Source organism: Lates calcarifer, linkage group LG10, assembly GCF_001640805.2.
Source record: "Lates calcarifer isolate ASB-BC8 linkage group LG10, TLL_Latcal_v3, whole genome shotgun sequence".
In the NCBI taxonomy this organism is placed as follows: Eukaryota; Metazoa; Chordata; class Actinopteri; family Centropomidae; genus Lates; species Lates calcarifer.
The window spans coordinates 3,875,163-3,902,323 of NC_066842.1; the positions used below are offsets into that span (position 1 = coordinate 3,875,163).

The 27,161-nt window shown below is 42.6% G+C and overlaps 1 protein-coding gene across 1 annotated transcript; it reads right to left on the bottom strand.

Moving 5' to 3' along the window:
* Positions 1-98: 98 nt before the first annotated feature.
* Positions 99-25,699, bottom strand: lrrk2 (leucine-rich repeat kinase 2). Its single transcript, XM_018672586.2, is given in 57 exon segments — positions 99-690; positions 928-1,060; positions 1,167-1,235; positions 1,940-2,166; positions 2,393-2,545; positions 2,726-2,916; positions 3,016-3,088; positions 3,238-3,431; positions 4,157-4,234; positions 4,236-4,370; positions 4,523-4,623; positions 4,948-5,118; positions 5,357-5,517; positions 5,726-5,916; positions 6,053-6,165; positions 6,307-6,453; positions 6,597-6,788; positions 6,881-7,027; positions 7,123-7,277; positions 7,391-7,578; positions 7,816-7,904; positions 8,027-8,120; positions 8,122-8,229; positions 8,308-8,526; positions 8,693-8,820; positions 8,947-9,170; positions 9,358-9,539; positions 9,632-9,670; positions 9,672-9,761; positions 9,763-9,820; positions 9,932-10,025; positions 10,300-10,448; positions 11,355-11,605; positions 11,698-11,894; positions 12,106-12,178; positions 12,297-12,412; positions 12,876-13,064; positions 13,257-13,518; positions 13,660-13,830; positions 14,252-14,380; positions 14,486-14,625; positions 14,975-15,119; positions 15,972-16,079; positions 16,081-16,100; positions 16,878-17,002; positions 17,319-17,448; positions 17,602-17,708; positions 17,812-17,891; positions 17,999-18,159; positions 18,472-18,591; positions 19,136-19,285; positions 20,761-20,895; positions 21,244-21,386; positions 22,237-22,317; positions 22,712-22,821; positions 23,637-23,722; positions 24,691-25,699. Coding segments are annotated over 56 exon segments (7,650 nt in total). The 5' UTR covers positions 24,827-25,699; the 3' UTR covers positions 99-690; positions 928-935.
* Positions 25,700-27,161: the final 1,462 nt, after the last annotated feature.

The window sequence follows — 27,161 nt, forward strand, 5'->3', positions numbered from 1 at the left end:
GCTTATAAAAAGTAACTACGACACCTCTTCCACCTGTCGTCAGTCTCCAATGCTCTTTTTGTAAATAATGCTCCGACAACAACATACACACAGAATCATGACAGTACATAAAATAGTATTTACTTTGTTGTTCTGTTTGACACCATCACACACTGACCTAAACAGTGACTTTAAGTAACATGGCGTAAAAAATGTGCACAAAGCAGGCAGCATTATGAGAAGTCCCGTGGTCAGTTTACTGATATGGAGTGACTGAGCTCACTGGTAAACACGCACACATAGACGAGAGAATAAATAATCTGATATACACTTTTAGAGGCTTTTTTTCCTTTGGCTTTCTTTCCAGTTTTTTTTTCCTATCACGCTACAGGTAAACAAACATCTCTGTTCATTATGAGCAGGAGGTCGTGCTGAACATCTGCACTGCTCCCAGCTCTGATAACAACAAATCAGATCATGTGTCCCTTTTAGAAAAAATGTCCCCATCTGGTAAAACGTCGCACATTGTTTCCTAAGTGTGCATCTTCAAAAATTGTCGAATCAAACTCTTTTGATTGATTCATTTCAACGTGCTTAACCTGCTCTCCTCATTACGTATGGCTGTCAGAAAATGAGGTAAAACTTCCCCTTCGATGTGTGCTGCTGACACATCGGTCCACCGGAGAGTTGATCCCTTTTCGACGAGCAATTCTGTAAAAAACATGGTTATGTTATTACTGACAATCAGACAATCTAATTTAAAGATAGAAAAAATATAATGGTTAACTCTAAAAAACTGAACGTGTCAGATATATATGTTCTAAGTTTAAGATTTCAATCTTACCACTATCAACAGTGGTACTTTTAATAGATCTGGATATATTGTGCAGCGTTATGACCTGAATTGAAATGTAGGTTGCAAAGGGAATTAAACAGAATCAAACAAACCTATGGGCTCAGTTGTGATGAAGTTGCTCTCTCATTTTGGCTGCGATCTGCTCTCTCTTCTCACAGTGCTTGTTCAGGTCTTTGACCTCCGTCGGCAGCGTGCTGTTCCACACCATCAGCACCGACTCCTCGTCTGAGGGCACAGACAAACACACGCTTCAGACCAACACGGAGGAACTCACACAGCGAGACAACTGTTTTCATAAAGTGTGGGACAAACAATGAACCGTCAGACTCACCAAACTGATTCTTGTCCTGTGGGAGTCTTCTGCCCAAAGCCAGCACCACATTCTTCCAGTTTAGTGTTTCTATTGAAAAAAGAGTTAACTTGACAGAGTTGGTGTGGATACAGCATACAAATCAAACAAACAAAATACACAAGAGAGTGAACAAACTGTGAACAGCATGACAGACCATGAAACAAAAACAAAAGAATAACCCAGCTGTTATAAACTGTTTCAGCTCCTTCCTTTTTGTTTCCATCCATTTTCTCACTCTAAATGCTGCATGCTGTACAGTTCATCTTTTACCTCCTCTAAACTCAAACACTTCACATTCTTTTGGCAAAATGTTGTTGGACTGATGAGTTAATATTCAAAGTGTGGAACAAAATGCTAAGAAAATGAGCGGCTGTGTGCAGGAAATATCCTTTCTCCTATGTATTAAGTTATTAGGAGGCACTTGAGCCGCCTAATGTACTGTGATAATCACCATTTCATGTTACACAGGGCCTGTATTAGTGTCAGTATGAACCCGTGACCCAAGGGGGGAGCTACTTTAGTTTCAACAAAATACTTTTTCTTTATTAATATGCATTAAAATCCAGCGAGATCATTTAGTATGTAAGAATATGCCTGTGTATGCTCTCTTGATCAGAATGCATGCAGAGAGACACCCATGTTGTAACGACCTGCACATGTGGCACCATGGTCGCCTGACATGAAAATAAAGCCAAATAAATAAAATACGTACATAATATAAAAGATAAATAAGTAAAACTCCGAGGGCCCACCAATGAGTGCAGAGGCGATGCAGCGGATGGAGTTGCAGCAGGGGCCGATGACCTGCAGCGTCTGGTGTTTACAGAGCTCCAGCAGCAGCAGGTGGCCCCCTCTAGTGCCGATCCAGAGAGTTGCGGCGCTCTGCACCAGCAGGGCCTTCACTCTGGCCCAGGAGGGAGCCGCCTCGGTGGGCAGCTCCGCTCCGCTGCCCTTCCTGCCCTTGCGGCCAGAGTCATGTCTGCAGGAAGAGGAGTCATTAACACACTGTACTGCTGCTGACACATGAAAAACACCTGAACTTTCCAAGTGTGTCATTCTGAAAGGCTGGAGACTGCGATAGCACACAAACAAATTGTGTGCGCTCACCTTTCACTTCCTGTTTATTCCTGTTTATTCCTGCTCATATCTCTGACTATTCACAGTGTGTGTATCTAATCTATTAATGTGGTTTGTTGTGTGTGTACCTGATGATCTGAGCACAGTCGATGCGGTCCACCATCCTCTCGCTCCTCTTGTCCCAAACCTCGACTGTTGGCGTCCCAGCTTTGTTCAGATACACGTACTTATCCACAACCATTCGAGACACACAAGCCTCACCGCTCAATGACCGCTGCTGCCTGAAGGACACGCACACACACATATAAGACAATGACACGTTATTGTGCTGTTGCCTGGCCTTTGCACCAGTCTCCACAGACGTGATGTTAACTTTAAACTCAGGCTTCACTTAAATCCTAATAAAATGCAGAACCTTTGGAGAGAAAACAGGTCTATTTCCCGACATGACATGGACTCACTGGAAGATGAGGTTCGGTCTGGTGTCGATGGTCCTGCAGACGTCGTAGTCGGCAGTGAAGGAGAGGATCCTGGTCCCGCAGCCGGCCCACACACACCTGTTGTCTAATGCATACAGCGACTGGCCCACACACATGACAGGTGTGCTAACGTTTCCCACACTGACAGTTTTAACTGGCTGGCCCTTTTCCTGCTGCAGGGAGGAGAATGAGAAGAAAATAAAGATTAAAAACCTGCATATTCAGACATGTAATTTACACACTGGATGTTTTATTTAATATTTCTTACTTACATTGAGAACAGAGTCCTCATAAACAGTGAGAACTCCATTGGCCGTCCCAACCAGCAAATAATTCTTTCTTTGGCTGAAAAGAATTAAAACATCAAGAGGGAACATTGATGGATTATTGTTTATTCAACATTAACAAGTATTCTGCAACATTTTGTTGCTCATATTCATGGTCTTCAGAAGATAAGTTCTAATGTTCTCCACGAGTGTAGCATCAGGTTTTACCTTCTTCGAGGGTGAACGTGGAAGTACAGCGAGGTGACGGCATCTGTGACGCTCTGCAGGCGGTGCCAAGTCGACATGTCCTGAGTGCTGATGACCACTAATGAGCCGGACTGGGTGCCTGCCACCAGCCAATCACAGGCCTCGTTTGGGATTTGGACTGTCACAAGGCACAGGACGGGACTGGTGTCGATCTCCTGCAGGAGGGAGAGAATTGGTCTGTGAACATTAACGACTGTATCTGAGATGATGCTGCTCGAAGACGGCGCGGCCTAGGACAGGCAGTAAGAGCAAATTGTGAGGACTGGTTGGACGGAGAGGAAAAAAAAGTGTCTGAATTGAGAAGCTGAACTGTGCACTCACATCATTGTGCGGTAGAAAGCCTGTTAAAAGCTTCTCCTAGCATCTCTGCAGCAGATGATTCCTGACAAACACCATTACTACACAAAAGCGATCCACCCAGGGACCAAATACTCAAACAGCTACCAGTTAGGGACCTCCTATCAGTGGGTCAGTGTGATGCCAGCGAGGCTGTTACCATGCTTGTTCACAGCTGCACAAACTGTGTACATTTCCACTGAAATACATGTTTTTAATGTGAGAACAGGTCAGAACAGTCATGAAGTATAATGCAAATATATCAGCGAAGGAACACAATGCACTGCTTTGTGTGGGATGATGACACAGCTGTCGTGAAATGAATTACAGAGAGATTTTTCATTAGAAGAGGAATGAGATGGTAATTGAATCAGATGTCACTGGATACTTCCTCATACTTAGAGAGGCAAGCACATCAAAATAAAACAATGACAACTTATCAACTGAAACAGATGCTTCAGTTTGTTTACAAGTCCTGTTTCAACTAAACCAAAGGTGAAATAAACAGAACATTCAGTCCTGAGGTTAACAGTGCTGTTCATACCCGTGTAGTGACTGTGTTGGTGTCCAGATCCATGGCAGTGATGGAGCCCACCCTCTGGGTGCTGCTGCCTCCTCCCATGCCAGGCTCTGTGGCTGCTGGAGGGACTGTCGCTGCTGCCGGAGCTCACTGCGAGGCACTCAGCGCTGAACAACCGGGGAACCACCAGCTCCCTCATCAGACACAGCATCTCCCCTGAATTCAGCCTGTCAAACACCTGCAAACATTACAGAACCTATTTTTAATTGTGTGTAAAATGGGCTCGTTTGGTTGTGAAATCATCAAACTTACTCGAGTAAGCCTCTCTGTGTGTCACCGCATTCCTGTCTGCCCACCACTACCACAGTTACTCAGCTTTCAGGTTCTCACCTGAGCAGAAGTGGGTCGGTCCTGTGGACTCTCCCTCAGACAGTCCTTCATCAGCGCCTGGAAGCCCGGCCAAGGTGAGCAACCATAGTGTTTTACTGGATCTGTGTACAAGACGGAGAAGTCAGTGCTCTATTTACATATCTATCAAGCTGTTTGATTCATAAAATCAAGGTTAAAAGTTTTCTAATGCTGGCCTAAAGTTTGTTTACATGAATAATAAAAGGTAAACAACGCAGTAAACAAAGCTAAACTTTCAGTTATGAGCAGTTAATTTTATTTAATTCATATGTTTTTAAATGATCATGATTGGTCTTAATGTCATCTAGATGCATCAACAGACAACAAACCAATTGCATCACCACAGAGGTGATTTCAGGTCACCTAAATTCATGTTTATGAGTGAGCTGTATTTCCTGGAAAATTACCTGGCAGTTTCCCCTGCACTGCAACTTCATCAAACTCACTGGGGAACTTCATGCCATCAGAGATACGCTCACCGCAGGTCAGGAGGTCGTAGAGCAGCAGGCCAAATGAGAACACATCCGCCTGCTGGTTGTAGATCACATTACCCCGTACGACCTCTGGTGCTCGGAAACCTGCACGATGTTTATAACAGCTTTGCATACAGTGCGCAACTGACTTTATGCTTTCCTGATGCATCATATTATAAACATCCACTTTAACCAATTTAACCGAAAAATCTGATTTGTACGAATAATCTACTGACCTACAATGTAACTGCAGCTCTTCAGATATTCAGGTCAGATGTTTAATAAGGAGGATAACCTTGGATATAGGTCACAAAGGTCTGTAAGGACTGAGGAAATGTCTGACCTGGAGTGCCCTCTGAGCTCCTCACTCCCATGCTGCAACAGTACTGAGCGATGCCGTAGTCTGTGATCTTGGCGATGATCTCAGAGTCGGTTTTCAGGTTGAACAGAAGCACGTTGTGGGGCTTCAGATCCCGGTAGATGATCATGGCTGAGTGAAGGTACCTGACCATACAGATGAAATAATTAACTTAATTATTATTTTATTTATACCCTGCATCAACATTAAACTGAATTGTATTTTAATGTCATTTGGATTTTGCAATACTTTGATCACACTTTCCAAAAATTTGTGTGAAATCCCCAGACTTTCCAATGTTCCCTTTTTTCAAACAAGACGGTGAATGTCATGCAATCACTCCTAACTTTCTACCTGAGTCCATCAGCCACGTGCAGGGCGATCCTGTGCTGGAGCTTTCGGTTGAGGCTGCCGTTCTCATGTTCAAAAAGGGAGTCCAGGGAGCCGCGCAGAGCCAGCTCCATCACAAGGACCTGAGGTGCTGATCCGGAGGCCAGCAGGCCGACCAAGCTGGGGTGACGGAGGCGACCCAACACCGCCAACTCCTACGAAAAAAACACAGATGAAAAGAGGTTAAGAAAATTATCAGGGATCAGATTGGCTTATAATATTTCAGTGACTGTCCAGGACACAGCAAAAGTAGGAACCTTTTAGTTTCTTATTCTACATGTTGAGTGGTACCTGTCTGAGGAGTCTGTAGATGTAAAGCTCAGATGCATGCTTATTGAATATCTTCACAGCTACTTCTTCGTTTTTGTAGACGCCTCGATAAACAGTTCCAAAGCCACCGTCCCCTGTAACCAAATATGTAATATTATTAAGCCATTATGGAAAACAAACGAGACATTCTGGTCTTATACTGTTTATTAAAACTGCTTCTTCAGTAATTAAATAAGTAAAATAAATAATTACGTATGAAAATAAGATAAGCTTACCCAGTCGGTTTTCCTTAGACAGGTCCACCTCCAGCTCTTCACTGTCCAGTATTGTTCCTGCAGGCTGATCACTTAGAACTAAATCAGGGGCGATCTGAGAGATGGGCAGTGTGCACCGGGGGTCCTCTGGATTCACCAGCAGAAAATCTATGATCGATAATAAAATTAACATGATTAAAAATAAGCGAAACCAAAGTCAACGTGCTTCTAATTTCACTGATTTAAAAAAGGAAACTTCTTGAATTCATTCCAGAAATCCAGGTGTTAGTCTGTTAGTGTGATTAATGCACCATTGTCAAAATAGGTGAAGAGGTCCTCCAGCAGAATCTTGCTCCACTCCCGGCCATCCTCAAAGCTGTACAGAGCCCACTTCTTCAGCAGAGCCTCCCCGCTGCCGTGCATGTCGGTGTTCAGCAGGCCAGGAAACCACTCCTCCAGCAGGGAGTCGATGTGATCCACCACCTGACCCAGTAACATCCGGCCTGGGGGAGGAGAGGCGGTGGTGAACACTTGACTGTGAGGAACATCAACACAGCTTTTCAAACAGAACTTTTTAAAAAAACAATGACGGCACCTTTGCGTGAACAAGGCACAGTTATTCTGACAAAGCTGGAGGGATTGTCCTCCACTGAGGCAGCCTCCACCAGACAGTACGCTTCAGGGGACCAGCTCAGGTAAACACCTCTCCTCCAGTAGATCCGGTTGGGTCGCACAACTTTCTCTGGACAGCAAACAGTGATTATTTATGCACTGGGTTTTTTCTCTTTGAGGCGGTGAACAAAACAGCACTGATCAAACAGTAACTGCGCATGTTACCTCTTCCACAAAGCAAGTACGAAGAAACCTCCAGCAGGCGGCTGATCTGCCGAGACCAGTAATCCATGGGGAAGTATGGCATCTCATACAGACGCACAATAACCTCTGAGTTCTCACTGTGAGGCAGCTCTATTACTGGCCTGTGTTTGGACAAACTTAAAAAAGGAATGTGTGGTTAGAGACATTATCATTTTCTACTTATTGTTAGACCTCTACAAAATCTGGTCCAAAAAAGCACAGAGATCTGTAGCTGGGAATATAAACATACTTGCTGGGTATCAGCAGCTGGTCTTCTCCGAACGGCAGCGCGATCTGGAACTTCTCCAGCAGTTTGAAGAACTGCGTCAGGTGGCTCTTCGGGAAACATTTGGTCTCATACAGAAACTTTTCCACCAGCGAGCGCTGAACAACTCCTTTAGGATGTTCCCAGAGGCCACAGCTCTTTAATGTCAGTTTCTACACAGAGAGAAGAGAAAACACATTTGTGCATCTGACACTTCTGACACTTTTTCTACCTGCACAGGAGTGAGAATACAGGGCTTTTATGTTGCAAAATAGGACCTCCAGTGGCCATTCTGGAGGTCTTACGTTCTTGGTAAGGTGAGCAGTCCAGTAAACATGACAATAGATCTGTTTCCTGTTAGACAAAACTGCTTTATTGTCAGCATCAGCCCAAAGGAGAGATGAGGGTACCTGGGAGATGATGTTGCACAGCCACTGTGGGTCGATAAAGTAGAGCTCCTGGAGCTGAAGTGCAGGATCATCAAAGTGCAGTAAAACCCCTGCAGAGGTAAAAAAAAGAAAGCAAAGTTTGGTCAAAGATAATTAAATCTAAGGTCATCCAGTTTGTGTGTGATGTTGAATGAAGCAGGTTTTCTGTAAAGCAGCCCTGACCCAGACTGACCTGCTTCACTGAGGAAGTGGACGGCGTGCGGCAGCTCGGCTTCCTCCAGCTGCAGCTGACTGTCCTGGATGAGCTGCAGCAACTCCTGGTGCCTGAAGGACTGGGAACTCTGGGGGGACCCTGGTCCGCTCCAGGAGAACCCGGTGCTGCAGCTCCACGTAGCTGTCTGGAACCAGCTGGCCCATCACAGGCTGGCCCTGGATCTGTGAGAAGGAGAGGTGGTGAGTCAAGAGGTGAAGCAAGGAAAGGAGACATCTTACCTGCTGTCTGTGTCCTTTTACCTTGAAGCTGGTGACCTCTCTGGCGATGGCCTTGCGCAGTCTGGCCATGGAGTCTGAGTCCTCGCAGACGGAGACCATGTGATAGTCTGTGATGGTGGGGAAACCCTGGTGGTTCAGCAGCTCCTGTCTGATCTTGGTCAGACAAGCCTGAAGCTGCAGCTCATCGCTCACATCTGTGTGGGTGCCCACCAGGATCACCGGGGAGAGCGGAGCGACAGCCTGAAGGAAAGAAGAGAGCAAGGATTTTTCAAAAGACAGAAAAACATATACACATGCACATTTCTTCTTACAGATTGTCCACGTATTTGCACTAAAATTAATATTCAGATTGTCAGTTAAGAACATATTCATCGTGACCTGTTGAATCGTTAGGTTTATGCCTTACTTTGATGTTGAAGAGCCAGGGTTTGAGGGCGTCCACCTGACTGGCTCCTTTGCTGAGGTTGTAAACAACCAGATACAGAGCTCTGGAGGTCAGGAAGTGAGGGTGAGAGCCACTGAACTCCTCTCCACCTGGGGAAAGAACCACAGGCATGTGATATATTTATATCACTGTCTTACAACATGCATGACTTCGATTTGGACACTGTGGTCTAGTAACACACATCCCTGCAGCTGTCAGGTGTCATGCTGGCCAACCTGAGAAGTCCCAGACGTTCAGCACCATCTTCTTCTTGTCCCGTTCCCTGACGATCCAGTCCCTGACGTCGATACCAACGGCCGTCCTCTTGGAATTCATCTGGGAGCGCTTCAGCTTCATCAGCTGCTGAATCAGGGTAGTCTTCCCGCTGCCGGCATTCCCGACCACGATGAGCTTCATCCGGTAGTACGGCACTGCCTTCTTCAGCCGCTGCTGCAGGAACCTGGGAGAGAGGGTGGAGGAAAGCCAATGCCTTAACTATGAGACTTTAATCGTCACGTTTTTTTCTTCTACACATTCCAAAACGAGTGATTATAAACTGTGGCGTAAATTGTGCAAATGGGATTTAAGATGACTAGGGTGAGGTGGCATTGTAGTCTGCGTATGTACAAGTTTTTAAAGCCCCTGACCTCACTATGTCTTTGGTCTTGCTGCCAATGAGTTTGAGGTCCAGTTGGAGCCGTAGACCATCCAGCGGGAGGTCCCACAGTCTGCTTAGTTTCCCCATCTCATCAGGGAAGGAGCGCAGGTTAGTGTTGCGGCTCACGTCCAGGGAGGTCAGGCCTTCCAACAGGCCGATCTGTGGAGGAATCTGAGCACAAACAACACAACCATCAGAGGTACTTTATTTGTAATAATTTGATATTCACGGTTTCTTATCAAGTCCTCTAGATTGTCCTTTACCTCACTGAGCTTGTTGTCACTCAGGTGGAGTTTCTCCAGTCCTGGTCCATTTGTAGATCGGTCCGCTCAGATCCAGAGCTGTGATACAGTTCTGACTGAACATCAGCTCTCGGAGGTTGCTGGACGCCCAAAAGCCCTGGGCCAGGAAGAACAGCGATGCTGTTGGTTCTCATGTCCAGAGACCTCAAGCTGGACAGATAAAAGCATTACATGTGTGTACTGCTGAAACTCTGAGGATTATTACAACACCCTTACTGAAAAAATATACGTTAACAAGAAGCGGTTGATAATGTGACTTACTTTTGAAGATCAAGTATAGCCTCGGAAACATACATGAAGCTGTTGTTTGCTAGTTTCAGTGTTGTGATCTTGGATGGCAGATGTGACAGGGAACCTGGAGAGGACAGTAAATCCAAGATTATATAGATCCCCCCTTCAAATGTTGCAGTGATTTTAATTTCATCAATTTTGAGAGAAGCGGAAAACAAGATGCCTCTTTTTTCCGTGTGTTCACGTGACCTGATTTTTGAAATATTTTGTGCTCCATTTTGAAATTAAATGTCAAAATAACAAATAAAAAAACTTAACCTGAGTACAGGTATAGTAGGCAAGCAAAGAAGGCACAAAGCTCTTTGACTGAAGGTGCTGAATACAATAATATTACTCACAGATTTTGTTCATGGAGGCATTGAAGGTTTCTAGTTTTGGGCATCCAGTCAGAAAGTCTGGAGAAATGTTCTCCACGCTGTTCTTGCTCACGTCGAGCAGCTTGATCTCCGGCAGATACAGAGGAGTGCACAGCTCAGTTATACTGTTACTGAAAGAGGGAAAGAAAGAAAACGAGTTATCCTCACCATTCTGCTATTAGACACGTTGATGCAGGACACCGTCATGAAATGATGTGGTTATGTTTTTGCTTATAAAACCTGACTTGACCTGAAGTACAGAAACAGGCACAAGTATTACTGTGTGAATGGGAACAAGATGCTACTGCTGAACCACTGCCGAGGAGATTCTGTATTTACACAGAGACACTCATACTATCTCAAAGAAAATGACTATAATTAAATTTGGTGGAACTGTAGGCCATGCATTAATATACACACATATAAGTGAAAATCTAGATTATTTTAAAAGGATTTCTTAACACTGTGACAGGAGTCATTTTTCACATATTTTTGCTTTTTCTCAGAACTACTGCATTTACTTGAAAGCAGGAGTCCTGCACACTTATCTCATGATTTACATCAAATCCAACATTTTCTCTATTAAAACAACAGAGAGGATTGTGCAGCACTGATGGAGCTGTGTGCTCTTTAAGTGCTCTCTAGTAATCCCTCTGATCTCCACAGCACAGCAGTAATTTGTTTAAGGTATCCGTAGAGAAAATGAAATAATGTTTACTATGACAAGAGCCTCAGTTTCAAAAACCTTACACACAATAAAAGTCTTCATGTAGCCCATTTATGTGTTGACCCATTTCAGGCAATTCATTGAAATCCTGTAATAACTGTCGTTCCAGAGATTACAGTCATGGCAACAAACACATCAAAACAACGAATTTGACATTAATGTGAGCGCATTCACTTCCTAAAAAAAGTACTACTGTGCTACATTGGAGTGGTATGTAATCATGTTGAAAGAACTTCTATCTTTCCACACCAGCACGCTCCTGCTCATGTGAATATTCAGACCAGGAGCTTTGTTGCTGTAGCACACCTACCCTTCCATGAACAGCTCCTCTAGTTGATCCATGGCTCGGCTCAGCTCGTGAGGAAATGTAGTGACTTTGTTGAAAGACAAATTGAGCTGCCGCAGCGACGGGCAGGTGACAGCGGGGTCAAAGGTCAGCAGGGGACCCACGCAGTTACGAGAGACGTTCAGCATGCTAAGCGAGGGCAGGGACAGCAGCTCCACCGGCAGCGACTGGAGCTGGTTTCCCTGCAGGTCCAGTCGGGTCAGGCTGTTCAAGCTCTGTGCCAAATCAAACACAAGTAAAAGCTTCAGTGTACATTTCCTTTTATCATTTGATATCTTGGTAATTCAGTACTGGTCAGATCCATTACCTGGCAAAGAGCTGAGGGAAATTCCAGCAGGCTGTTGTGGCTCAGGTCCAGGCGGAGGAGATGACCCAGCTGCTGCTGCACAACGCCGTCGTCCATCAGACAGGACAGAGAGTCCAGCTCGTTCCCTGACAGGTCCAGCAGGCGGATCCTCTCCCTCTCTTTGGGCAGAGCAGCAGAGTTTTCAATAGACCCCAGCACTGAGGAGGTGACGCCAGAGGAGACAAATCATCAGCTACAAAAATCACTCATGAGTTTGTGTAGAAGAATGTCCCCTGACTTTAATCTAAATAGAGCACCTTAAGATGAATTTAAAACATCAAACAGCAAAGTAAATGAAGTTGTTTTTCATGCAGCTGTGTTTGAGGGAATGAGAATAAAGCTGAAGTGAATTAAATCTAATGGACTTACATTTGTGGGTCGAGCCAGTCCTCCCAAATCTCCTGTACACAGGCTCGCTGTGTTCATTCTCAGTTTGACCGCTCTGCAGACAGAGAGAGAAACCAACAGATTAGGAAATATACATGCATATAATTTTGTTTTAAAACTGTAAATAATCTCACGTGAGTGTAAAATACTAAAAAATAATGAGGAGTTTTTACCTCTGCACTGGCATGTCTGTGACGTCCCTGCTTTCTCTGAAAGGACCCCCCCCTCAGCTCCTCTGTTGAATTATTATGTGGTTTTGGAGACAGAGCCCCTGACAGTGAATCACTCCCTACAAAAGGACACAAGCACACGGGAGGACAAGGTGGTCGTTTACGTATGCAGTTACCATGTTATACTCATCCTGCAACAGTAGTGTTATTTTTCCTTTTAGCTGTGAGGTTATGATCAACTTTTTTTAAATTCATGATTTTAAATTTTGCTCTAAAATGTCATTTTAAAGCTGCAGAGTCAACGTGAGATGACAAACATCACTGCTGTAACATCAGGAATAAACTGAAACTAATCACAAGTCAAATCAGTTTGACTCCTTGATGTGGAACAGACTGTGCATAGAGCTAAGATGAATGACATAATTCACCAAAGAGGTTCTGAGAAGACAAGAGTACAGTGAGGAAATGATTCAGCGTATAAATCTCATACAGTGTCATTTCCACCTCATGTCTGAAATCACTTTTTCAGCTGAATTTAAGCCCTGGCTTAAAGTTGGTTAGTGAACATCTTTCAAACTTTACCGTCACTCTCCATGTCGTCGTTGAAAAACAGGCTGTCGTCCATGGAGACGAAGCTGAAGCTGGAGTCGTCACTCTCGTCAGAAATGTAGCCAGAGGTCAGACAGGGGTCGGCCATAGACCTGGGAGGACCGCTGACACTCTTGGACCTCTGGAGAGATTGAATGTACCTGGCCAAACTCACACCTTTACCTTAAAGATCAAGAACATAGTACACAGAAATTATGGCTGCAACTAAATATAAATGCCATTTGTCAACTGATTTTTTTCAAATAACTGATCAACCCATCACAAGTTTGGCTTTAAATTCTTTGTTTTGTCCAAAACCCAAAGATAAACAAGTACAAAAATATAAAACAGAGACAAGCATCTACTCTTCCTCACTGCTGTAACGTAGACTGTGCGTTCTTCCTCTTTCAGCCAGCAGGGGGCTAAGCCAGGCGGCGTCCAGACAGCCCAGCCTGAAGCCTCCCAAGCAGAGGGCGCTGTTGTTGAGGTCCAGACCCAGACGGCCCAGCAGCTGAATGATTGTGGGGCCGTCACCCCGCTTCACACTCACAGCCAGAGCCCTGCGGAGGTGCTGCTCGTGGGCGCCTCGGCTGAGCAGGAGCTCCACCAGTTCCAGAGGTCCGCCTCTTTCACACACCTACAAACACAACACAGAGGCCATGACGGACAGGCAGGCAGGGCTGCAACTGGTTTGAAAACATACCTCAGAAACTTCACACATGAACTGCTGGATTCTGTACATCTCTAATCTGGCCTGTGTGGTTTTGTGACATCAGACCTGATAGATGAGAGACTCTGTCTTCGTCTTCCCGTTGATGTCGGCTCCCAGCTCGATCAGACACTCGGCCATCGTCGTGTCTCCGTCCTTGCAGGCTTTTTCTAGCATGCTGTAGTGTAGCTCCGAGTCACTCCACATCTTAGACAGAGCGAGACACACCGACTTCCGCAGCTAACAGCAGACAGAGGGAGAGGAAGAAGTTACAGAAAGCTAAAGTTGCCCTGCACATTCTGTTCATTAAATTATGTTAATCAGGAAAAAAAAAGAGACATTTCTAAGAAGTTTACAAGAGGAAGACAAGTGGCCTACACGTGTAATGTGAACAGTATAAGCATGTCTAGTATGTCTTGCACAGTATCTTTGTACTGTGTGTGTACAGAACAGCATGTGTTTTAACATGACTGTCTGCTGATACACGGTATGTGACACAGACTGAAACTCCTGACGTCTGCATGCGGTTACATCATTAAAAAAGACATTTATGACGGAAGAAGAAGTCTGTAATCTTTGAAGACACTGCCCTACAGGCATGCTAGTGGGTCTGTGAGGCTGTAATTAGGTACGGCAGTGCTTTGACCTAAGTGTTACTCACTGAGTTGTTGGTCTGATCAGGGGTTTCCTCTCTGAGGTGTTGGAAGATCTGCCTGTCAAAGTCTTCTCTCTGCAATTCAGCAGCTGCTCCTGAACACGCATCAAGCATCCTCAAAGCCACCTGACAGCACTGCGGGACACAAAACCAGAGACCGATCATGAGTTTACAATCACAAAACTAAAGTACAACCAGAAACAATCGAGAGAAGTCAACGACGATGAACACTCAGGTCACCTTCAGGAGCATCTCAGAGTCTTCTCTGTATTCGTTGAGTGAGGCGACCACAACGGAGGCCAGAACAGGCACGATCATCCTCGACAGCTTCTTCTTGGTTACGAGGTAGCTGAGCAGGGTCAGACCCCAGTAGTGTATCTCTGGAGTAAGTTGGGAAGAAAGCACAATTAGTCATTTTTAATATTGATATCAGAACATTATAAACGTATAAATGAGGGACTTCTAATTCCACAATCCAGCTGCTGTATATTCAGGTTTGTGCTCACTGCTATTACACTAATACATCATCATTCTCTACATTCACTACAGCTAAAGCATTTCCAAACCTGCTTTTATGGACTTCATCTCAAGGGAGGGATAAAATGCTGCATCAGTGTAATAAAATATTTGCTGTAACAGAAATAATCACTGTATTTCCCTCTCACGTAATGATAAAATCAAATAAATCTAATTTGTTAGTGGGCTGTTATTAACAATTGTGTACTGTACCTCGCTCCTGTGGGAACATCTGTAGTGTATGTAGCACTGTGTCTATTGCCCCCTGCTGGCAGAGCAAATCCACTGCACCAGAGCAGTCAGCCAGAGCAGACAGCACCTTCAAACCACACTTCTGTATGCTCGAGCTGCTGATGAACTGCAGAGAAACAAACAGAACATTCAGGATAAATTCTTGATTCTGTATCTGCAGAGCTGTTGTACTGGACTGCATTAGTATTTGCTCAGGTACAGCTGAGAGACTAGCTCAGGTTAGAAGAATTGTACATTAAAAAAAGGATTTTTGGTAAAAAAATGTTCAAAATTTAGTTAGATATCAGTCAAAGCAGACACTGTAAATCACTTCTTATCTGAAAAGCAACTGTTTTAATCGACCTTTAAAAGAGAATTTGCTTGAAATCATTCAAGAGATAAATCAAATAGACGTTTAATTCATTTTATTTGTGGATAATGATTATGCTACATAAGGAAGGATGTCATGTTGCCTGGTAACAGAGTGTTAAAAAAAAGTTTAAATCTTATTTTGGAGCAAAAACTAGAAAACAAAAAGTAGATATAGTTAATGATTGGTTTTTGGCTTTCCCACTGACATCGTGATGTTTCATCTTGTTTTTGTCAGTGACGGTACCAACAACCACAGGGGGGGAAAAAAACATTCATTCATACCGGTAAGAATGGTAATTCTTTTTAGAAATGTAATTACATCCTTCCTACTGTATAATTTCTACAATGAATGGATGAACTGTTGTTTAACTCATGTAAAGAATGAGAACTATAAGTACTGGCGGTGTATGTGTGTACACTGCTTCGCTTTTTGTGGAAATCAAATCACACTGTGTGTGTTTTCAAGTTCCACCATCTTCTGTGTTCTTTTGTTTTTGTGACGTTGTTATATTATTTCAGGCCAGATTCAAGAACAAAAAATGTGAAGAAACTGAAAAAGAGATGGAGAGAACTAGAGAGATATTTTGGGCAGTCAGTGTGTTCATACCCTGTTGAGAACCTCCAGGTAGAGGGTGTGAGCTCCCTCCACCACACACTGGTTTTTCAGGACCTTCAGCGACACGTCGGCCATGTCGGGGTCTGCGACCGAGATGCCGATGCTCCCTTAAACTCCTGTCTGGGAATTCACACACAGCAAGGAAACAAGTGAAGACAAAGAGGCAAGTAAACATACACACACAGACACAACCACTCTGTTCTCAATCACTAATCTGATTAGGACTGTTACAAGTGCGGAGCTGGGAGCAGAGACTGAGGACACTATGACCTCAGTTTGACAGAAATTTAAAACAAAACAAGTTGCTCCACTTAACCAGCTCTGAATTCAACTGCTGAACAAAGAAAACAGATAGCTGCTCTGCCATGATCTGAAGTAAGCATCACAAAAAATAATCAAGCATATTATTAGTATTTGTTGCATGCACACACCAAACACACTGTGATGAAACATTACTGTAATACTGAAAAGTAGCTAGGCTTATCAGATCCCAGAACATGCACAACTGTGTTCAGAGCTAACTGTCAATTGCTTGAATTGTAAGCAACGCCTCTTATTAAAGCTGCATAAATAGATTTTTTGTTTACTCAGAGACCACGCTGACACTGAGCCATGTGGTAAATAACCAAACCTAAAGCTCTAAAGGAGCTGCAGAGATGGTGATACACTGCTATCAGTTTCAATCACCACAATCAACTCATTTCACATTACACAGTCATTCAATTAACTGGCATGGGCATGAGCAGAAACAGCCACCATGGAGTCATCAATAGAAAACAGAAGAAGACCATATACCTATGATTAGATTTTCAGGTCACTGCTGGGCCGTACATAAGCATCACAGAAACAGCAATTAGATGCTGACAAAATGAAATTAGAGCAGAGACTTGAATGTACCTGGGCAGAGGAAGACCAGACTGGCCTGCAGAGCCTCCAGCTGAACCTCCGGCTGGAAGTTGTGGACCTTCATTGTGCTGAGGATCTGACTCATGGCCATGTTTAACTCATCCAGACTGGCTGTCCTGCAGACACAGAGAGGCAAATTAAATTCAATATTGTTTTATCTGTACATTTTCAAAACAAGATGACATACTGAAACAAGGAAAAACTGTTTTGTATGTGCACCTGACCACTGTTTCAAGACAGATTTGAAAAATTGTGAACCCCTACTTTATTTATCTTTTTACACCTGTGTAAAGTTCTGAATACAAAGATGAATATCTGTGACAAACACTCTGCCCACCTCAGTAACCCTGTTTTTTTCCCCATGCTTATTTTTGACCTCCTCTATTCTTAAAACCAACAAGGACACAGTGAACTGAAACTGTGTGCGCTCACCGTCCCTGGAAGAGCAGGTTGAGCAGTTTGCAGGCGCTGATGGAAACTTCTGCTGACGTCGAGTGTCTCTTCATCATCTCTACTAGGTTGACATGGAGGCCGCTGGACAGCAGCAGAGAACGCATTTTACCTGCAACCAAAGCACAAACTGTAAACTCACTCACCGTCAACATAAACCCTCTGGTTCTCTGTCTATTTTCTTAAAAGTATTTTGGAGGTAGCACATAGACAGGTCCACTTTCTCTGCACAGAAAGTGTTAATATGGCACTGCTGGAGACTCACTGTTGTGAGTAATGAGTGTGGCAATAGCACTGGTAGCAGCTTTAAACACGCTGGGAGAGGAGGAGTGGAGCAGCATGGCCGCCATTAACTGTCTGTGAACAGGAGTCCTGGAAACAACCACACAACAACAGTCATTACGTTCTCTCATCAATATGTTAAATATATAAAGAAGATAAGATGTGTGTGATAGTTAATTGTTTCAGTGTGTACCTCTCATCCTGCTCCTCTTCTGATTGGTCCACTCCAGCTCCGTGCAGTAACAGATTGTGGATGGCCCAGCTTGCAGCTTCCTGAGGCAGTGGAAGGGATTCACACAGGTTTGAGTACCTGGAATTACACCCAGTTGAATATTCACTGTAGGTCGGGGGGGCAGGGCTGGAAGAAGTTGGGGACTGACCTGAACTGCTGGCTCAGCAGCGTGGAGCTCCAGTGCCATACAGCAGGCCTCCATCCAGCCCAGACCCATGTCCTCCACCTGCTCTTTACCCCTGTTCTCCTCCTCCTCTCCTTCCTCCAGGCCCTGATCGGCCACCGCTTTGTTCTGCACGATGGTTGCAGCTGAGAGGAGGAAACAGTGTGGTATACTTACTGCACTGCAAGATCTATTCTAAAAGTGGTGGGTTAATTAATAACCATAATAACATGTGGTTACAGAGAGGGCAATAGCTAATAAAGTCTCTCAAGGAGAATCAATAATCATAGTTACTGTTTACAGCACTGTTTCTCTACACTAATATAAATAATCCTATATAACACTGCTATGTGTCAATGTTGAGGTCAAGCCACTGCTCCATTGTCTCCATCATTTATCCATCTGTGTGGACATAAATAAATGAGTTAAATATAGCATGTGTGAGTGTGTGTCCTCACTGAGGTCAGCCAGGCAGGAGAGAGCGGCTGCTTGCAGCGTGGCGTTGTCAGGGAAAGTCTGACAGGCTCTCACTGTGACCCTCTGGACGCCGTTCAGCACCAGGATGTTGTAGTAACTCTCTACAACATGACACAAAACAAGCAAAAACAGAATCAAACAGATGTCTCTATTGACCTCGTCAGTCTTCATCTGTCATCAGGCGAACACATTAGCTTATCAGAATAAACAGAATGCAAACTCTGCTGTATTGATAGTGAGGATTCATTGATTTAGCAAACAGTGTTATCAGCATCAGCTGGGTTATTTATTGACAGTGCATCTCCGGGTTTGCAAATGCTTAATTTTATACTGATTATGTATTCAGTCCACAGTATAGTTAACCACATAAATATGCAATCAAAACATATGATAGTTACACATTTTATGTTCTTCAAGCTCATTTTATTAACTACTACAACTAACAGGCGGATTTTAGTGCTAATTTTGTGACCTTTATATTTCAAAAGTGTTGGGGAAAACCCTCAGTTCATCAATGTCTAAAAACCAAATGAGGTTTGTTAATGTAATTTAATAAACAGACACATTAAATTACATTGAAGGAGTCAAAGGGTAATTAAAATGCTAAATAAATATGACTCATCTCTGCAGAAATCTGGCTCTGACCTGATGTAAACTTCCTGAACAGGCAGCAGGCTGTCTCCTGCAGCTCCTCCACCTCGGGGAAAGCATCCATGGCAGCCATGATCACGCTGTAGCACCGAGCACCTCCTGACATCAATATCTCAACAGTTACTGCCTGGAGGAGGAGAGAACCTCATAAGCTCAGTGCAGCAGACAAAGTGTGAACAGGATTCATCTGCTTTTTGTTTGGTTTTAGTTTGCGGATTTAAGTTTTAGTCAGTAATCAAAGTACACACTGATAGATTACACACAAGAAATATAACAATGTATTGTTTGAAAAGCATGAGTAAAATAATGAAAATGATTAGCAGTCACTAAAGCACAAACAACTGTTGAAAAAACAAATCAGCCGATAAAAGAACATTACGCAGGAGGTCAAAAAAAGTCCTTCACAAATGAATGAGAACAACATCTCCAAATAGCCTGGAATCCCCCATGACCGTGATAAATCATACATCTGTGAAAAACAGAGATTTGTGTGGAAAAAATGTTCATGACTGAAACTTTTGTTATGTCCACTTTTCCACTTTTCCATGTCCAGCTCCAGTTTTCATGCAGAAATCATACAGATAATTTGAATTTCAAGTAGAGCAGTATGTTCTTATTAACGTTATGCATCAGCTAATATATTTTAGTTCTGCTTCTTAGAGAAAATATATGACATAATGTTGCATTAACAGTGACAAGCTTTTAACATGATGAAAAACCTACTACTTAATACAGAGCATTAAAAACTGAACTAATTCTTTTTCTCACCTTTACTTGATGAGCAAAGAAGTTGATGCTAACTCACAAGATTTCTTCTAAACAGTGTTAATACTGACGTTATCTAAGTAGCAATTGCAAAAACGTAAACAAACAAGTACACAAATGACAAATGGTCCATTTTATCATTCTTTTGTTACAGGAAATGCGCCATAATTGTGTGTGAATGAAACAGTAAGTGATGATGGCAGAAAAATGTAATTCTGGTACTACAAGAATCCGGGGGCTTCCTGTTGTCTGATAATTACATTTGCTGTTCCACAAAATGTAAAATTTCATGGAAATGTTAGAAGACTTAAACCCAATTATCCATTGCATAAGTATGTATTTGGATAGCTCGTACAAAGAGAATTCACTCAAGGAGAGCCTGTCTTCCTCACTGTGAGGGAATTTCCACGGAGATTTGACTATATTTAACAAACACCACTATCCTGTCCCACAGACGACTGCTCGTACGCAGCAGCAACACAGCGTCACACATGTTTACTGCCGTTTAATCTGATTTACATCAAGACATTACAGTGACATTATGGTCTTGGGGTGAAGCTAGAAATAGACTGTGTGAAATAAAGAGAGGGTTGATGTTTAATGTGTTTCCTTCAGGATCATCAATCATTATATTAGCAGATTCATTCACCCATATCAGATGAAACCAAACCTTTACTCTTTAATTTGCTGATATGCTCCTGACCTACACTGAGAGATCAATCAATCAATCTGAAATCGCTGTTATATCAGGTTTGAAGAGCACTAACGAATTAGCCCTTTTAACTTATCTCTCCAGTTCTTTTCTTTCCCTCTTAGACCTCATAAACATTATTGGGTTGTGATCAGGTCCCTACCAGGACGAGCCAGTGGGAGCAGCACTTTCATGGCCTGCATGAGCAGCTCGGAGCTGTCTGGGAACCTCTGTAGAGCCGCCAAGACCACAACATGGTCCTGGTTCTCCACAAACTCCATGAGGTGGTCATCACTCACTGGGAACACAGACAAGGAATATATTCAGCTACTAAAAACAAGCACAGAGAAAAATGCTGAGTTTAAGTGCAGGTGAGGCTGATGAGGACAAAATGTCACAGATAATAAACCTTTTTATTTATATAAAAACATGCACTTTCTTTTTGAACCAGCTCCAGACCAAACTTTTATTTTTATGTTTTCCCACGACTTATAAGAAACAAATAATAGCAAAGCTTTGCTGTACGTAATGAGCCTCAAAGGACTCTAAGCTTAGCTATAGACCATTAGTATATTTACGACAATAAAAGTCAGATAAGTAACAAAATCAACAAAATGTATTAAGTTTATAGTGTGTGTTTGCCCACCGTTCTCCAGGAGGAACTGCAGAGCTCCACAGCCTTGGAGCTGCACCTCTTCACTGGTAGGAAACGTCTTCATCGCCTGCACCACCAGGCCAAACACATCCTCCTCCTCCTCCAGCACCAGCAGAGGAATCATGTCTACATAGCCACAGATAAAGGAAGCTTAAAAATACAATTGTGACCATTATGAAAAACAAGTAGGAATGGCACAACATATCAGTGATTGATGCCTCCAATCCCACAAACTTCAACAATGATTTTAGATTTAAAGAGTTTAAAATGTGTTAAACTTATTGCCAAAAAACAGTTGGTCACCTGTAGATTAACTATAATGTTATCGCCAAACTGCCTCAAGTTTCACAATCTGCCATGTGATAAGTGGTGAATATATCTTAGTAACTGCATATACGACTCTTTCTTTTTTTTGGGTTATGTAAATATTTTCTTGAAAAAAAAATGGTCCTGAGTGTCAGAAAGAGGAAGTGTTTGGTTTGCTTGATTATTGTCCTTGGTAGTAGCAGTGCAGCTGCTGACACTGTACCGTCACAGACAAATCAAAGCACTTTTCAGACCATGTGACACATTTACCCCTCTGCCTTTCTCAGAAGCTTCAAATCACATCAAGCTTCATGGAATATGGGTCATTACACATGAGATTAGAAATGAGCATAACCAAAAAGATCATTAAAGGAAACAGGAACTTCTAAAAATAAACTGCAAATAGAAAGCTTTGGCTTTGAAAGGGGAGTCCCCGCATGGCAGACATGTAAGATACCTTTGCATATACAGAATTACAGTCAGATAATTACATGTGGACTGCTGTTCTATGTTTTTTCTATTTTTACTCTTTATCCTTCCTACAAGGCTTTGAGATTAATTAATTTCCACATTTTCACAAACCGTGACCTGGGCTTCAGCTATAAAGTCACAGGAAAGCTTGTGCTGTTATCAAGCAGTATGTTACATATCTCCAGGTTAATCATGTACCTGATCTAGAGCAGTAGCGCCAGAGCCCGTAGTCCCACCATGGTCACTTTGCAGTCTGCGCTGTACTGTGATAATACCTTCAGGATCTGCCTGGAAAACACATCAGCACAGGCAAAAACTTAACCAGGGCTGTAGCCAGGACAAAGGAATTCATTTTACTGTCTGCATGGCAAGGGCCTAACGTCTGCCTAACTTCTTTTTTCAGTGACCTGCAGTAAAAATGCAGGGGAAAGATGGCCTAAATCAAAACCTGAAGGCGTTGTTTGGACAATATGTTAGTCAGTAGTATAAAAGGAACTGAGACGGCAACTTGGAACAAAAATTGCAGGTAAAACTGACATTGCGTGACACAAAACTACAACCCAGAGTTGGCTACTTAGAATAAACAGGAAGTGAATCAAACTTTTTTTCAGGACACTGTGTGTGATTTTGCAAAGGAAAATATCAATTCCCTCTTGCATCCAATAAGTCTGTTCTTACTTACTGGTGCACTCCCAGTACCTCCCACTCCTTGGCTGCCTGCAAAGGTCTGGTCAGCTGGTCCAGTGTATCTGGGCATATTTCAATCAGCCGACACAGCAGTGACCAACCCACCTGCAGCAAGAAAATCACACCATCACACTTTATTTCCAGACTAGAAGTGAAGAGGCTGACCAATCGATCCACATATATCTAAAAAAAAGTAATGATTCCAACAGTGATGAAGGAAAAAACTTTGAATTTCTGACTGAAATTGAAGCCAACTCAAAAGGAATATGTTTGAGTCTTCATATGTGGGCTTGAAATGATCAACATGACTGCCTACAGCTCTGAGGGAAAAAGTCAAAACATCAGAGTCTTTAAGATCAGATTTTCTTTTATCGTTGACGTGAATCAGTTGTGACTAAACCCATGAGTCTCACAATCTGACTTTCAGTTTGTGTCATACTGCAGTCTCACCTCTGACAAGCTGCAGCACGGAGCTGTCACGAGACACCGTAAACATGCTAGATCAGGCATGGGCCTGTCAGCTGTGGATGACCTCAGCTACACAGAGCAGAAACTGTCTGAGCAGGTGATGCTGTTGTATGCTTAAACATCGGAGTGTAGTTAAAGGTGGTGCACAATTCTGTTTCATTCACCAAATAATCAATCAACAAAAATATTGGCAAATATTCTATTTATTTTATGATATGATTACCTACATGATTTATCTAGACAATAACTGTCAGATAGTCACAGCCCTTGACATTTGCCATTAAAATAAGCTGTGTTTAAAGCCACCATATGATGTTTGTTCTCTCTGCTCAGGAAGACAAAGTTCAAGATGACCCATTTTGTAGTTAAAGAATAACCTCCTTTAGCTCATGCACAAGAAAAAACAAACTGCACAGTCAGAGGTTTGTGGGGCTTCTGACGTCTCTCAGTACCTGCTGGACTCCTCTGCTGCTGATGTAGGACGACAGCATCACCAAGAGAGGGACGTGGACATCTTTGTCTTCAAACAGTTCAGCTGCTGCAACAAAGCAACAGAGAAGAAGACATGATGTGACAAGTTAGCTTTGGAGTGGAAGGACAAGGCCTTTCACACTCATTTCTGTTTTTATTGTGTATAAGGAGGCTTGGAAAACAGTCTAGAAATAACAAGGATCCCATTATAAGGGTGCGAGTGTGATTGTTTTTGTTCATGTGCAAAGATTGCTAAGATGAGCGGTCACTCATCACAACACAGCAGTGATGAAAACACACTGATGAGAAAACATTAAATATTCATATAAAGAAATGAAATGGTAAAAAATAATTTACATTATGATATATGATGAAATGAAAACAGCAAATCCTAAAGAAACATTTTCTACTTCATTCTCCTGTAAGTTGACAGATCAACAAATAAACTAACCACCTAAACCCTGATTGCAAATCCTGTTGACCAGATGTTGTGTTGCTGAGCTAAATTATCCACACCACACCAAACTACAGCAATGCCTCACTTTCCCTTTATGTCATGTCTTTACAACATATAACTAGCAACTACAGTTTTATGTTGAATGTTGTGCAGTGAAAGTAAAAGTACAAAAGTATAAACCTGCATAAAATAGACATAGTAAAAATTCCACAAATGTAATTAAACTCCTCGTGGATCTGTGAATAAGGAACCAAAGCTGGAGTAACTTTACGTCTTGAGGTACTTCTACTAATATATACTAAATTTAAGAAGAGATGATGCATTGATATAAAACTAACATACAATAACAGCTAAATCTACATTGACTACATCCTTAAATAAGCAGTGTTTTATGCATAATGAACACTGCTACAGTGCTGATCATGCTTCTGCACTTTTACTTAGTGGTATAACTAAAATAAAAGGTCTCACAGCTTCTCCCACCGCTGCTCCCAAAAATCAAACAACATGACCAGAGGCTCAAACGCCTGTTTATGAGCAGCAGCATGATGCTCATGCAAGAACAATGTGTTTCCTACCATAATCGGTGTGCGCCAGGAAAAGCAGATCCTGGATGATCTGAATCAGAGTGCACAGCTGTCTGTCTTCCTGCGGGGTTTTCAGCCTCACCAGGAGTTTCTTTAGCCTCTCTTCCAATTCCTCCTTGTTAACCATGGTCTTTGAAATACTGTTTTCCAGTGGGTGACTTGACGTGCATTTAGGTTAATCAGTGCAGTCCCTCCGACCCGACAAATGGCTTCGAGCGGCCGCACTGCTGCCGCCGCGGGGAAGAACTGAGGAAAGTGCTACTGTCGCCATTACATCACATTACTAGATATTATATTACACAATATTACATTAGCTACACTACAGCTAAGTGACTGTCACGACTGAGGAAGCTGTCAGTGTCGCACAGTTTCGGTTCCGACGTTGACATCACCGTCCTCGGCTAAACTTTCCTCCGAGAGAGAAACATGATCCTCTTTCGTCGGAGTGGGAAACTTTCTGTTGTTTCTAAGGGAAATCCAGTGGCTTGCCTCCGTCAGGCGTGTTCCTCCTTCCCTGCGGTCACATCATATGACTCCCGTCAGAAAAACTTCCCGTTTGTTGAGGAGGAAACTGGAAGCAGACACTGCGCGGTGCGGCTCGGAAAGGGAAGAGGAGGAAGAAGAGGGGGGTCACTGCCGCCACACAGACCGACTGCAAACCGTTGGTGCGCAGACTGTAGTTTTAAACTCACATAATACTGGCTGCGGTCGACAACTACACTTGTAGGAGCTGTCAATTGGCATCTATTCGCTCCATAAGCCGCCTCCCATCACGGTGTCTGAGGTCAACTAATGATCTACTGATATATAAATCAGTGATTTTGATTTGGCACTGATTCGCGCCGTATTTCATTCAAAATTTCCGTATTGTCGTGTTTATTTGCGAATTGCCAAGCGTACTTCCCCCGTGGAGAAAATATTACAGCAGTTTATAACTTCTTGTTAGCCACTTCTAAATTCGGCATATACCCAGTTCACGAAGCTGGGACTAATTAAACAAATCTCAGCTTTTTCTTTCGGTCATCTTGCTATCGCTAGCGTCGTATTGTTTTGAAGTGCGCACTTAGCGACGTAACTACGGTATTTACTCTGTCCTCATCATTATAGACTATATTTATAGGTAAAGGGCGAATAACAGTCTATGGTTTGGATCAATAATAATAGTGTCCAACTTACAAATTTAGCCAGACTCTTATTCAAATGATTGTACCTAAACCTGCGCATTAAAAAGTGTACAAGATATGGACTGGCTTCTTTATTAGATGTCTCAGTCTATATTAAAATAATCTTGAAATAGTTCTGACCAGAAATATCCAAATAAAAAGCTAAATAAAATAACATTTTATCAGTTATTGTTAAGTCTTGACAGGCGAATAAGGAACAGCTGATATGAAGATAAATGGCCCATACTGCACAGCCTCATTTGCTTTTTACAGCAATGTAAATTCCTACTGTTTGACAAGTCCAATAATATAAACACAGCTGCTACGGGAGGACCGCTCTAAGAACAGGTATACTATTCATTATAATGTAATTGGGCGTGTTCTTTTTTTCCTGAGGTAAAAGGCCAATCATATGATCCGGGTCCATCTGAGAAACTTCCTGATTGTTAAAGAGGACACCAACTGCTCCGCAATAAGCTTTTCAGAGGTATAGTTTGAGTTTTTTTGTACAGATATTGATTGTTTATTTTACCCGAGGCTTTTCTGCAATGGTGATATTTTATATTCCATCTGCTGTGAGTGTTATTTTATGGCCATTTTATGGATATTTTATGGCTTTTATGACTAGATTTGAATTGCGGTTTTTATCTTTAAAGATTAAAGACGTGTGGTTTATAGATACATGTTGAATTCACATGGATAAATCGGGCAATACCCAACTCTCAAATATTAGAGTTTTGGAGATAATTCTCTCTCTCACCAAACTGACAACCAGCTGTGGGCAATCATGTGAACTCATCATATCATGTAAACATGGAATTCAACCTTTATTCGTCGCTCATATTTATATATGCCGAATTGACGAGAGGACACAATTATTACGTAATATTTATTTTAAAATTCATTGTTCATGCTGCGATGAGCGAAGACACTAAAATGTTAAATTTGGAATGGAGTTCTACATTGATATATATTAGAGGGGGACCTGCATGTTTGCTGTGTCAACAGTGAAACAAAACGGGAAATACACGATTTGGTGCAAATAAAAAGAACCATGAATTATTTACATATAGATTAAATAAAAAAGTAATTGGGATAGAAATTGCCCTTATTTGCCGAAAAATCGAGAAGACACAGTTATGTCACAATAAAGTACGAACTCCTGTTTTAATACGTATTAAATTCGCCAGTAAACAAAGATTCACTAAATTGATAGATTTTTAAAGGGAGTTTGGCGCTCCGTTCTAGGGAAATGTTCAAGTTCCAGTGTGTTCCTAAATGAATAGGTTGGATGTTCAA